We start from the raw sequence: 14,683 nt of genomic DNA, 5'->3' as shown, positions 1-14,683 counted from the left end.
TATAAGGAAAACCTAAAAAAGTAAATTATGAATGAAATTTGGGGAAATGTAGGAGTATTTATTATATGAGAAAAGTAAAAAAAAAAAAAAAAAAAAAAGTTACACGTATCATGATTAAAATATGGAAAATGCTATACATAGCCCTAAGGGCTACATATAAGCAATTAATTTACTCTTGAAAATTGTTTAAATTTAGAAAACCATGACAAAAACACACTAATTACATCGATCTGCGCGTGTTTTTGTCATGAATTCCTAACTTTATACATTTTTCAAGAGTAAATCTAATGCTTATATATAGCCCTAAGGGCTATGTATAGCATTACCCTTAAAATATATAAAATATAAAATAAACACAATATTTTTGGGACACTAATTAAAAAGAAATGTTTGCACTATATTATGGAATGAGATACCAACTAAGTTTTGGTTGATATTTTAGGAGGTGGCATCCAAGACATGAGATCAAATCTCGTCTGCATCATTGTTCTTTGCAGCTCTCTTTACACAACAAACTTAACTGTGTAATACTATTGGTTTATAACATCGGTTAGCCATTACCTTTCCTCTGTCCCTAATCATCTATTGATGAGGAGATGGTAGGGTTGTCGATGCCGCCACCAATAAAGGACCTCTTTCTCTATGCTGCTGCTAGTGGGTGGGAAGTGGAGGATATGAGTGGTACAAGTTGTGGTGGTAGCAAGTTGGGGGGGGGGGGTTAAGAGGAGGGGGAGGCGAAGTTATTAAGGGCATTATGGTCACTTTATCTCAAAATGCAAGCAATTTTGAGTATTTAACTTATAATGTTTATCAACTTTTTTATTTAAATAACGCGTTATCACGTATCGCCTTATTAATACCAAATTTGAAAATGAATAAATTTACTTTATTAATCCCGACAAAATGTACAACCGGTCATACGGTGAAGATCAACTCCATCAACTCTTGCCTAGCCCTTCTAGACCTCTAGTGTCCCAACCATTTCTACTTTCAATATTTTTTAACCTTCACCTTCTCTCTTACTCTATTATCCTTGTTTTACGCCGCAGAAAACAACAGTGAGTGTAATAGGCATTAGGCAACCCCCAAACAAGAGAGGTTTCTGAATGAATTTGAACTGAATGGCGCTTCTTGTTTTCAGACCTCGCCATTTCTCTCTTCGCCTTCTCATGGCTACTGCTTCTTCTTCTTCTTCACGTTTCCTTTCTTCTTCCTCTTATCTTCACTCATGTCCTCCTCCTTCTCTCACCTCCTCTTTTCCCCATACTCTAAGGTCTCTTTCTCCCTCATTTTCTACTTCTTACTTTAACTTTTTTATCTGGGTATTGTATAATTGGGTTTTTTTTTTTTATCGACCCTTTTTTGAAAATTTCATCTTTGCTACAAAAAATTTCTGGGCATTTTGTTGGGTTTTTTCAATTTTTGCTATGAGCAATGTTTTGGTGTTGTTTGGAATTAGTCTTTTCTGGGTTTATATAAATTATGCTGTATTTTGCTTTGTTTAGTTTATTATTACTGTCTATATTTTGAGGTTTTATGCTTTGTTTAATTGATTTGATGATTTTTGGTGTTGTTAATTTTGTTGGGAATTTGTGGGTATAGGGTTAATTTCAGATTGAGGAGGGTTTCTAATGGTGCAGTGGTCAGAAATGTGGCATTTCCCAGAGCATATATATCTTCTAGTACTGCTACTGAGTCTCCTCAGGAAAATATGGCTTCTAAATCATATGGGTCTGACCAAATTCAGGTATACTACTAGCTTCATCGTGTTCGCGGCCAGTATTATTAATCTTAGCTTCATCATGATATTGTATGCCAATGAGTTTTTGCTTCTTCATTGTGTTGTTCTGTGTTTTGCTATCCATCTACTTGATGTTGATAATCAAGGAGTTAATATGGTATTGATTGTGATATGTGCTAATTGCATATATGTTTTTACCTGTAATTGGACTTTACAATCGGAGTAAATTATGAGATAATGAGATGTTTATTATCATGTGGTAGCGTTTGAGGTATTGTAGACTTGTAGAGTGCCGTTTTTCTACTTAAAATCATTACTAAGGGTGTTTTATATGATGCATTGACAATTTACCTTGCTTTAGGGGCCAACTTAGCCAAACACACCAAGAAAGGAGGATAATTTAATTGTATATGTTCAACATGTGGAATATCTCTGTGTTTCCCTGACCTTTTTTAAGCAACCTTAGTGTCGGGTGTTAATATGCAATGTGTGGGAAGCTTTAGATTCTTTCTAATAATTGACTGAATAGAGGACTAGAGTAGATCCTTGGTGAAGATGTTGTTCTTTCATCTGGTCTTGTTTTTCTTAATGATTGATTTGACTTCATTATAGATTAGATGAATGTGTGTCATCTTTCTCTGATTTACTGCGCAATTGTGTTCGCAGCTTGAGGTTTAATTTATACAGTATGATATATGTATGGCTTATATGTTGTGATAATTGCTTGGCACAGGTCTTACAGGGCTTGGATCCTGTTAGAAAAAGACCAGGGATGTATATTGGAAGTACAGGTTCTCGGGGTTTGCATCACTTGGTACCTACCTTTCTGAATTAGTGAATTATATTTTTTTTAGCTATTTGAGCCTTTGAGGTCCAAATGATGTCTTATTATAATATTATGGTTAGAAATTAGAGAATTATGAACTTGTGAATTTAAACTGACTCTAATATGGGATCTTTCAGGTTTATGAAATCCTTGATAATTCTGTTGACGAGGCACAAGCAGGATATGCCTCAAAGATTGATGTTATCCTGTATGCTGACAACTCTGTGAGCATTACTGACAACGGGCGTGGGGTATGGAACATCAAATTCCAATATTTGCACTTCTTTGATAGTTTGATTATGTTTGAGGGTAACTTAGTGGTATATTTCACACAAAGTTTTCTGTTAATTGTGGTAGAACATCCCAACCCCTTTACCCAAAGGCATTGCTGAATAAACATCAAACAGTGCCTTGATACAGCAGTTGACTGCTTTGGCTTCCCCTGATTTCTCATTATCATCCATTGGTGATAAGATTGGTTTCTGCCCACTTTCCATTTGCCTTAGATGCCGAACTTCGTTCATATAGTCCTCCTTTTCTTTTTTCTTTTCCCCCCCTCTTTGGTGGATAAAATTTCCTGTGAATAAAATAAGGACACCGAAATAATTCTATTCTTTCTAGTCCCTATTTAAGTTAATACCTAGTATCTTTTATTTTTGCAGGGAGACTAAGGATAATGAAAAGGTTGAGAGAAAAAATGAGTGAGTGTGGGCCCCAACGTAGAAAATGCTGACTTATATATGAGTTGGACTTACAAAATAATTTGAAGAAAATATAACAATATACATAGATAAGTTTGAACCAAACAATAGTAATAGGATATTAGGATAAGTCTTCCATTCCAACCTAAGACATGTTTGCAATTCATACTCTCTTATGAGGTGTATTGATGCTTACATTTACATTTCCAACAATGATTTTTATATCTTTTGTGTGCTTGAGTAGATGAGTATGTGGCTAAGCAAAAATGACTGCAGAAACATGTACAAATATACTTCCTATGACTTATATAAAATAAGGTAGTTGGCGTAATTTTGTGGCTATATTTTATCCACAAGCATCATGACTAAATAATTACGAAATACTTCCTCCGTTTACTTGACTAACATTCCTAAAATGGAAATGCCATATTACATGACCCATTCTATATTAGGTTTATTTTTGGTTGTCAGATTCACTAAACTACCCTTATAAAGTGCATGTGGGTTAACATTTCATGTTCTTTCAAAGGATAATAATGTAAACCATGTGCACCAATTGCCCCCCCCCCCCCCTTCTCAAATATTATGGCAAAGGCTATGGTTCCAGTAAAGTAAAACAGAGGAAGTATTACTTTAGATGATGATTAGCGTATGTGTCTATAATGGGTTTTTTCTTGAATCCTGCTTCTACCTTTAGCTGTTTCTTTGTGGAAATGAACTGATTTTTATCATGAAATTCATGACCTATAATTTCGTCGTATCTATTTATAGATAATGCATACCTTAAAGGTGGCCTGAGTACTTCAGTCCCTTCATACCTTTTTACCTCCCACTCTGTGTTTTTCTCTGTGAATGTATTGCATGTATTCACTAACTACTTATCTAGGTTCTGCTTCAGCATTATAGTAGCTCTGGTAAATGATACTACAATCATTAATATTTATTACCGGCTAAATCATTAAGCTTGCCGATGATTGATAGGGTTTTTCTATATAGTAACCTTGATATTTTCACTTTTCTACGTTGTGCCCCAACATATATCACTTTCCACACTATAACCCCAATATACATTTTGTTTCCATACGGTAACCTTGCCATTATCCCGCCGTTAAAAAATTCCGTTAGTGGAGCTCATTCTTCATTCATTAGCATTTTTTTATCGATTTGCTCATTGAAAAATATTCCGTTATTATTATTTTTTTATCGATTTAATACACCAAACGAGTCATTTACGTTATTTTTTTGTGAAATCTGAGTTCAATTTGGACCCTTAAAGACCAAAATAGCCCCCCAAACCTTTAAAGGAACATTTTCCAACTCGCAAATCGATAAAAAAAATTAATAAATAGATAGTGGGCCCCACCAACGGTTTAACGGCAGGATAATGGCAAGGTTAACAAGGTTATTATATAGAAAAACCCAATATATTTTTTTGGTGTTTAGAGAGCCACAAAAGTGGGTGATGAAATTTGATCCCAAGATCTCTTGGAACTGGGTGGGGAGCTCTAACCACTTGAGCTATCCCTCACTCTCATTGATAAATATATTTTAAGTGTTGTGATATTTATAATTATCTACCTAGAGGCATCAAGCTAGTGTCCACGATAATTCATGTGTAAACTGCATATTGTGGACATCTTCCTTGATATATTTAGTCATATAAGGAGTGACATATCACTTTATTGCAGATTTTGACTTTTTTTTTTTTTTTTTCTTTTCATATTGTTGTTTCTATTCTAATTATTTTTTGTCGTCTGTATGTTGCAGATCCCAACTGATGTTCATCCAGTAACGAAGAAATCTTCTTTGGAAACTGTCTTAACGGTAAAACCTTAGAAGAAAACCAGGATAGAAGTTGCAATGGGATTAAATTTCTTTCATTCCAATTTTTACGTTACAATTGCAATATCCCCCCCCCCCTCCCTACCCTCTTGGTCTGCTTTTGAAAATCCCTAATTAGGTTCTGATAAATTGACTTATGGTATCAGAACTTGTGAGTTTGTGTTATTACATACATGTTTGTGTGACAGCCACTTTGTAGCATTGTTCAGCTTTGTGTATTAGGTTTTTTGCCGTAGGAGCTTCACTAAATAAGATGCCTTTAACCCTCCATACGATTAGAATTATTTTGGCTTGTTATGTCTGTATTGCATATTCCCCATTTTTTTTTTCTTTAGCTGTGTTTAGTAGCTTTCGTGACTTTTGTGGTACTGAAAGGTGACCAGGAAGCTTAATGATCAATTTGGCATTCCTGATTAAGAAACACTGATGCTTGCCTAGTTCATGCAGAGTTATCACATCTTGAGTCTACTAATGAAGCTTGGTTTAATCTATCGTCTTTGTGCTCCTCTGTTTATTGCACTTGTGGTTGCTTTGTGAATGGTTGGTTTATGTGCAAAGTTACAGTGGTATTCTGCCCCTTGTTGATTTAGTGTGATTGGGTGAACCGGTGAGTAGGTGATGGGTTTAAGAACATATGGCTGCCAAAAATTTGGATGAGTGTTGCAAATGGGATAATTGAGTAGCAAGAGTAGTAATCTATACCCTCTATGATACGGTTATTATGCTTTGCTTTAACAGATAGTAATTGCAGAAAGTGAGCTGCTGTGTTTAATTGAAAAGAAGATATGGTTATTGTTCTTATTAATATGAAAGAATTTATCTGGTTGGCAGTGGTGGCCATATGAGTATAGAACATGGCAAGCTGTAATTGTCTGTTAGAATTCATTGCTCATGGTGAAAATATACTCTGTTTATTGAACTATTTTGCTGCATAACATGTGCTTCCTATAGTAAATTCTAACTGTATTGAATGATGGCTGCTAATTTATGCAGGTCTTACATGCAGGTGGGAAATTTGGTGGTTCGAGTAGTGGGTACAGTGTATCAGGAGGATTGCATGGTGTAGGTCTATCAGTTGTCAATGCATTATCAGCGGTAGGTACTTCGTTTATGATTCAGAAGTATTTACTTCTTTTTTTGTGTGTGATTCTTATGTTTTGTCTTGATGTGTAGTCTGTTGCAAGATTGAGAAAAAATTTCGAAGTTATTTCAATTATGCTAGTTGCAATATTGCTCCCCCTTGGAGAAGACTTTAATGGTTGACCTTTGACACTTCAAAAATTCTACTTTCAAACACACAACAGACATTTTCTGGGTACACAAATATGTTGGGTAATTCGGCCTTAGGCATCCCATGATTTAGGAGCAACAAAATTGCTCTAGGCCTATAGCCTTTTTTGCGCTCTGTCATCTGATATTGCAGTATGATTATTGACATTGGCTTAAGACCCTGGTTTTTTCATTCAGTTGCCACTGTATATGCTTTTGCATCACATTTATATTCATATTCTTGTCTTATGTTTCTTCTGGATGGAGGTCAAAAAATAAGAAAAGAATCTCTCTTAATACTATCAAATCGAAAGATGCAACTACCATGCAAAGGTGTTTCGGTCTCTGATGCTCTACTAGTATTATGTAGGCTCTGGAAATCACAGTTTGGCGAGATGGAATGGAGTACAAGCAGAAATATGCCCGTGGAAAGCCTGTGACAAATCTGTCATGTCATGTGCTTCCACCAGATTCTGAGGATCGCCAAGGAACATCTGTCAGGTTTTGGCCTGATAAAGAAGGTAACTGAGGAGCAGTGTATCTTTGCTATGTTTTCTCTGTATTGACTTTGTTACTTGGCAAATGCTGTTTCTTTGTATTACAATTTTCCTTTTAAATTTGGCTGCTAATTCTACTTTTATAATGACAATTTCATTGCAGTATTTACGACTGAAATTGAGTTCGACTATGACACAATAGCTGGGCGTATTAGGGAGCTTGCGTTTTTAAATCCCAAGGTAAAGTATTGACAATGTATTTGGATACTCTAAATTTTGAGTAAGATGTTTTTATATGCGGTGGTGGCTTGGTGTTGATAGATTATGAGGCTAATTCTTTTTGCTAATTGGTTGTATGAATTATATTGGTAATTGATCGTTGCGCCTTTGTTTTTCGTCTTTTGCTTTTTAATTTATTGGAATTGCAGGAGAGGATATATATAACTTCTATTCACTAGTTGGGGATATTGACTGAAAGCATCTCCTTTCTGCTTTTACTTCCTGTTTGCAGCTTACCATTGCTTTTAGCAAGGAGAGTGAAGATCCGGAGAAGAGTCGGTATAATGAATATTACTATGCTGGCGGGTTGGTTGAATATGTGAAATGGCTAAACGTTGATAAGGTATGTTTTCCATGATGACATTCCATTTCTGAATTTTGCTCCATATTTTCACATTATTTTGCTTGCTAATGCTGGAATGTGCATCCAGAGACCAATTCATGATGTCGTTGGGTTTCACAGAGAAATAGATGGTGTAACTATTGATGCAGCTTTACAGTGGTAGGCTTTTATATCTGCGTTTATATCTGGACTTTTCATAGCTTCTTATTGTTAAGCGTTGCATTTATTTATTTTTGTTCTTTTTATTGCATTGCCTCTGTCTATTCTTGTACATTTGTTTGTGTTGGTTTTGATATAATGTATAGGTTTTGCTTTATATTTGTATCCTTTGGCTGTTATCTGATTTTGAGAGTAGACATTAGATATGACAACCCCACAAATTCCCTGAGAAAATACTGTAGGAATTTTGATATGTTGAGTTGCATTTTAATCTTCTCAATAGCTATATATGTCGGGATTTTTCCTGTAATTATTTAATATTGGTTATTTAGATGTTGATTTCTCTGAGTTTACTTGCTAAGCTTAATGTGATGGATATTTTGTTTTCTAAAGTTTGGCTTCAAGTTTTCCTTTGTCAGGGTAGTCTCCCAACTATACTTGCATCTATGACTTTACTTCCCCTTAATCTTATCGTGTTAGGGTGGTCTGCCAACTATTTTTGTATCTATGACTTTGCTTAAGGGGAATTGATATTTAGTGATAAAAAATCGCAAATAAGTTGATAAGGTATGCTATGAACTTATTTTTTCTAATCTGATATGTTTGAACTTATTTTCTAATCTGATCTGAAATAATTAATGAGGCACTTGAATAAGGTGAACTAAACATTACGTTGGTTTTGTTTGTTTAGATTTTGCAACAACGTTTGCCCTTGTATTAGCTGTATATGAGACGAATTCCTTCTACCTGGTTGGATTAAACTGCTAAATTTTTGTAGGTGTTCGGATGCATATTCAGATACAATCTTGGGATATGCCAATAGCATACGCACTGTTGATGGCGGTACTCACATTGATGGCTTCAAGATGTCATTGACAAGAACTCTGAACAGTTTGGCAAAGAAATCAAAAGCTAACAAGGTGCATTGATTTTCTTCATTTTTGATCTTTCCTTGGATCCAATGTACTAGTATTCTATGATAATTGTTTTACGAAACAGGATGCACTTGCAAACTATGATGAATTCCCATCACATCTCTTCTTGTAACGCGTTTAAATTTGTATTGTTTTTGTTTGTATAATGTAAGAGCTTAATTTTACTTTCAGGACAAAGATCTTACTTTAAGTGGCGAACATGTAAGGGAAGGATTAACTTGTGTAATTTCTGTCAAAGTGCCAAATCCAGAGTTTGAAGGACAGACAAAGGTTTTTTTTAATTACTCCTTTTCTCCTCTTTTGTGGCTCAATAACCTTAAGATGTTTGCAGTTACATTCTTGAAAGTTGAAGACTGATGCTATGATGTCAATGGTTGATAGACAAGGTTAGGAAATCCAGAAGTTCGGAAGGTGGTGGATCAATGTGTGCAAGATTATCTCGTGGAGTATTTAGAGTTGCATCCTGATGTTTTAGATTCGATCGTTTCAAAGGCTTTGAATGCTCTCAAGGTAAGTTTGTGATAAATCTTGATTTATAAATTTATGTTCAGTAGACATTGTGTAGCTGACCTTATTACTAAACTGCAAGGCTCTTTTATTAATTTTTGTTTCAGGCTGCTCTGGCTGCCAAAAGGGCAAGGGAGCTAGTGAGGCAAAAGAGTGTCTTGAAGTCATCTTCGCTTCCTGGAAAACTTGCTGATTGCTCTGCCACAAACCCTGAGGAAGCAGGTAATTATAGTGACTTTTCTCATTTAGGTCCGAAGAGCTGAGTTGCAAGACTAAGGAAATGGATAGTGACTTTTCTCATTTAATTATTGTCGTCTGATATTCAAAATGCGTTCTTTGCTGCAAGTAATTATCCACTACATTTCCAATTTGGCAATATATATATTTTTTCTGAACTTTATTCTTCTATTTTGCAATAAGAAACTAGATCAGGCCTTTTGAGTTCTGACTGACCTGCATTGAAATTTGAACCTAAAGGCTTTGTATTGGGCATCAAAATCAGATATAAGCTCTCCAAACCTATTACTAGTTGATATTTACTGTAAACTCTAAAAACTAGATGAGACTAGTCAAATTACATCATGTTTTATGGGGCTAGCACCAATTCATCAGTGGTTTCCGCATTTCCACTATCTATTGCATATGCACATGCATATTGCAATGAACATTATATGTGGCGGATTCATCAAAGAGATTAACTTTATATGCTAAATTGCCTAAATGTAAAACTCAAGTGCTCAACTTTAAGCCTGATCAGTGGGTCCTTTCCATCTTATCTCTTTGATGTTTGATCTTTTAAATATTTATCTTTTTACAATCGCCACCTGGTCGTTCTTTTTTGGTGAATGTTGATTTGTCCTAGGGTCAGTATTCATCTTTAGTGAGAAATTTTATGCTATTTTAAATTTGGCTTTTGTGTGCCAATAAATATCTTTTTTCCTGTTGATTAATATTTAACAATTATATCTTCGTTACCGTTTACTATCTGTCTCTTATTGTAAGTAACAATGTGATTTTAGAGTGAGACTACTTATCTAATGTTGGATGACATATCCCAAGAATCTTTATGTTTGGTAGTAAGACTAGATTCTGGGGTACCTTTTTATCGAAGGAAGTCAAACTGCCAGTAGAATACTTGGAATAGAACATTTGCTGAAGAAAACTATATGAGAAAGTTGCACTAGAAAGTCTAGAATTTTGATGTGTAGGTTTATAATGCTAGGTCCCCTCCCCAAATGTTCAAATTTTTATGAGATTTGTTTTCTTAAAATCTTAGTGATATGTTTCTTCCTGATGAACAGAAGGTAGATATTTCGGTAAGTGGTGGGTATTCCTGAAATTTAGTACATGCAATATCTGTAGCTGTATTAGAGAGTAATGCCAACGATCAACCTTAAAGTATCTGGGTGAAATTTCCCCTATCCCCCCCCCCTCTCATGCAAAAAGGTAAATAGGAATAACACATAGGGTGAATTCTTTGCTACTTCTAAATCTTTTTGTTCCCTAAAAGTTGAGGGATTTCATAGCTATTCCTGGTGCTAAATCTGCTAGTATCATTGTGTAATGTGTTAAAGAATTGGAAGATTTTTAAAGAAATCAAACCTCAAAAACAGTGTGGAGTCTTGGAGGCCCATATTGTTTTTAATTTTCTGTCCAATTGCTTTACTAAATTATCTTGGTATTGAATTATGCCTGCAGAAATATTTATTGTTGAAGGAGATTCAGCTGGTGGAAGTGCAAAACAAGGCCGAGATAGACGCTTTCAAGTGAGTTATTACACCTTGTACTTGAAGCAACTGTTAAATCTGTGTGCTAAAGGAGTAAAGGTGGTTCGTGTGCCATTGCATTGAATTGTTTATGTAAAATGTGCTTTTTTTTTAACCTTATTTCTCAAACTAGTTTTTCTGTTGATTTGTGAGAAAAGAATATCATTATTTGATCTGGAGTAAGAATATCAATGATAGGAGTTCAACTTTCTTCCATAAAACAGCTTTTTCCTTGTAAGGGGAGGAAGGTAGACAGTCAATAGATAAAGGATGTCACAAACCATAGTTAAGAATTGTTGGTGCTTTTTATGTGCTGTCTTGAAAACATGTTTTATGCAAGGGAGCTTATATTTTCCTTTTTCTCTTTGATATATATTTTTTTCAATGGACTGAAATAAATTGTTATGCCCTCTGTTTTTTCTTAAATGCAACACTTTGACCATGCGGATTTTCATGCGGTTGAGTTGAAGTTATTATGTGTAAGTGGGGTTTTGCAGAATTAAAAATGATAAAAATAAACGTGATAAGGGTATGTAGTTTATGTAAAAGTAAGTGACGTGATTGAAGAGAAATATTAAGAAAGTGTGAGTGGGATAGAAGTGGGTTTCATTAAAAAAAAAAAACAGAGGGAGTATATTTTAGTTTTTCTGTGATGGTTATCAGATTTAGGTTAGTATCTTCCATTTATTCTAGGATGATTGACAAATTTGAGAAAATTTGTAGAATACTCCCTCTGTATCTAAAGAATTGCCCCTTTTTTAATTTTGGTCTGTCCCTAAAAAGTGCCTCAATTTCTTTTTGATTGACATGGTTCCAACAAATCCTCTCTAGTATATTTCTTACCTCACATCCTAAACAACAAAACTACCTAACCATTTATACAACTTTTAATCAAGTGAAAAGAGATGGATGGGGTAACCTTTAAAGGGTAGAGGGAGAACAAAGTGATGCTGTAATACATCCTTTATGCATAACACAGAAGTGAATTTTTTTTTATTGAATTCTTCAACTTTCCTTTTGACTGACGCTATCAGTAATATGCTTGCTATGATATTTCTTGAACTCCTTCATTTACCACCTTTTATTTCCCCTTTGGCAATGTGGCAAAATAAATAAATCTGCGTTTCCATCCTCTTGACTTCATCACTTACTTGGTGAGCTTAGATGTAAATCACTATTTAACTTGCATGTATTACTTGTTGTCTTTGAACATCACTAGTGCTTCAGTACGATCAAGATTTATGCTATTGACGGCTTTATTCACAGTTTTAGCATTAAAAGTGTAAGATAGGACTTACCTTGTTGTCTTGAGGTGAAAGAGGCTACAGTTTTGTGTATGCACATGATCTTTGGTTGAAAAGTTTAATCTATTACATAATGCTTTCCCTGAAAATATTTCCTTGCAGGCTATCCTGCCCTTGCGAGGTAAAATTTTAAATGTTGAGAGGAGGGATGATGCAGCTATGTACAAGAATGAAGAGATTCAAAACCTAATTCTTGCTTTGGGACTTGGAGTGAAGGTACCAGTGGATCTTATTTTAATATAAAATCTGTTATGATTTTTTACTTATCTTTATTGACTAGTTATCTTTTACCAGGGTGAAGATTTCAAGATGGAAGATCTTCGCTATCATAAGATTATTATTTTAACTGATGCTGATGTTGATGGTGCTCATATTAGAACTTTATTGCTAACATTTTTCTATAGATATCAGGTATATGCTGGACTTTGGTGGAAAAAACTGTAAGTTATGCATCTAAAGCTGTGTATACCAGTAAGTCTAATGTGTATGAGGCTTCTTTCTTGCAGAAAGCTTTATTTGATGCAGGTTGCATTTATGTGGGAGTTCCTCCCCTATACAAGGTATCGTTATTCTTCTGGCACTCTGGTCAATCTGGAGGAGTTGAGGAATTTAAGCTCATACACACCTCCTTGCTTATGGGTTCCTATTATTTATTTTATACCTTTGCCTTCAGGTTGAAAGAGGGAAACAATTTTATTATTGTTACATTGAAGCTGAACTTAAAAAACTCCAGAGTACCTTCCCTTCAAATGCATCATACAACATTCAGAGATTTAAAGGTATAATAAGAATTCGCTTTCATTCATGATATGCTATCATTTATTAAAATGCATATGGGTTTTCATGTCTTCTTACTGAACCAGTGATTTATTCATCTTGGTTTTAGGATCGCTCTTTCCGAAATTCTTTAATTGCTTTCCCTAGTTTAATGGCATCATAAATATGTAAATACGAGCTCAGACAAGTAATTCTGTATTTGCATCTTTAGCATGTAAATTATTTGGGTTCTGAACATATCTTGAAGAAACAAAAAATTTTGGCCCGTTGCTATATGAAAAGATTGGTTACAGTTATGCTAATGTCTAATGATGACTTAATTACTAAAGCACTATCAAACATGTTCCTGCTGGTAACCCTGAATTCTGATTCGTATGTCAGAAGGAACAGGGCTTCTCCTTCATCTATGTGATCATACATATGATTTGTTTGCAGATCTTATTCGATGTAGTATGTTCTGAATAGAACAGTTTTTTTTTTTTTTTTTTTTTTTTTTTTTTTTGCTCTATTGTCTGATTTAAGTATATCGTAGGGTTGGGTGAGATGATGCCTGCTCAACTTTGGGAAACAACAATGGATCCAGAAAGTCGATTGCTGAAACAGTTGACGGTAGAAGATGCGGCTCAAGCAAATCTTGTTTTCGCCTCACTCATGGGAGCCCGGGTAAGTCATTGCAGTGTGCTTGTTCTTTTCATTATTTTCCATTACCTATGGGGGATTTCGAGCCAGTGTTATTTCTTTCCGCTATGGGATTTAATATGGATATAATTTCTTCCTATGTTATAAAGTACCATTCAATAATTCACAATGGCAAGTTGATATGAATGTCTTGGATGGTAGTAATTCTTGGATGCATGAACTGGACTAAGATTTCTCTGTTTTTTGCTCTTTCTTGTATGTCAAAATAAATGAGTTAGCATGACGCTTTTGCTGCAATTTTCCAGGTTGATGGACGCAAGGAGCTTATACGAAATGCAGCTAACATTATCGACCTTGAGCAGTTAGATATATAAGAAATATTCTGTGGATATGCACTGATTACAGCTTTTTACCCGAGACATTGCCATATAGCCTGAAGTGTCGCGTAGGGTGTCCTCTTCGAGCTTATGAGTATTCAAAGATCAATCCCGAAACTAATGCTCTTCTGCAGAATAGTGGAAGCATTTTCCACATTTCTTGTCTTTTCAGGAAGGTTTCAAGTGCTAGAAGTTATTCATGTCTCAGGATTTTGCTAGTTTTTGTAGGTGTCATATTATGTTCAAGCATATGATTATAGTCCCTCCCAATTAGCGTAGAAATGAATGGTTTTGGCTAATTTTCTATTAGATTTGTCGCATTCATTTCATATGTATAGTTTTGTAGCAATCACATTTATACAGTTTGTAATCTAGATATTTAATGGAGCTCTTTTAATTCCAGCGCAGATCTGTGTGTACCAAATTATGAGTTTAATTTTTGATAGAATTTTAAAATACATTTAAATAATTGATATTTCTATATCTGTATTTTGTAGACAGGTTAATGAGAATTAATCACCAAATATTTAAGAACAAAATGTTATGGGACAATTTCTGTACTGAGGTAATCATCACCTTAATATCTTGTTCAGCATTTAATCATGGTAATTCGTGCTTGATTCTATATTGATTTATAATTTGTCTTTTACCTCATATATTGATTTACGTATATATATATATATTTTTTTAAAAGTCTATTATATTTAGAGAAAATCCAAGT

At 34.6% G+C, this 14,683-nt stretch overlaps 1 protein-coding gene across 1 annotated transcript; it reads left to right on the top strand.

Annotated features, from left to right (window-relative positions):
- Nucleotides 1-1,006: 1,006 nt before the first annotated feature.
- On the top strand, nt 1,007-14,431 carry LOC110710502 (DNA gyrase subunit B, chloroplastic/mitochondrial-like). The gene is made up of 21 exons (XM_021888818.1): nt 1,007-1,273; nt 1,603-1,747; nt 2,475-2,555; nt 2,705-2,818; nt 5,036-5,092; nt 6,104-6,205; nt 6,750-6,900; nt 7,040-7,116; nt 7,388-7,498; nt 7,587-7,657; nt 8,436-8,577; nt 8,764-8,862; nt 8,974-9,102; nt 9,207-9,321; nt 10,798-10,865; nt 12,272-12,385; nt 12,464-12,580; nt 12,676-12,729; nt 12,843-12,948; nt 13,479-13,609; nt 13,891-14,431. The coding sequence occupies exons 1-21, from the start codon at nt 1,122-1,124 to the stop codon at nt 13,957-13,959; spliced, it is 2,205 nt and encodes a 734-aa protein (XP_021744510.1). The 5' UTR covers nt 1,007-1,121; the 3' UTR covers nt 13,960-14,431.
- Nucleotides 14,432-14,683: the final 252 nt, after the last annotated feature.

This window comes from Chenopodium quinoa, unplaced genomic scaffold (assembly GCF_001683475.1).
Source record: "Chenopodium quinoa cultivar QQ74 unplaced genomic scaffold, ASM168347v1, whole genome shotgun sequence".
NCBI classification, from domain to species: domain Eukaryota; kingdom Viridiplantae; phylum Streptophyta; class Magnoliopsida; order Caryophyllales; family Amaranthaceae; genus Chenopodium; species Chenopodium quinoa.
The sequence above is the reverse complement of the archived record's forward strand: the minus strand, read 5'-3'. Positions and strand labels throughout refer to the sequence as shown.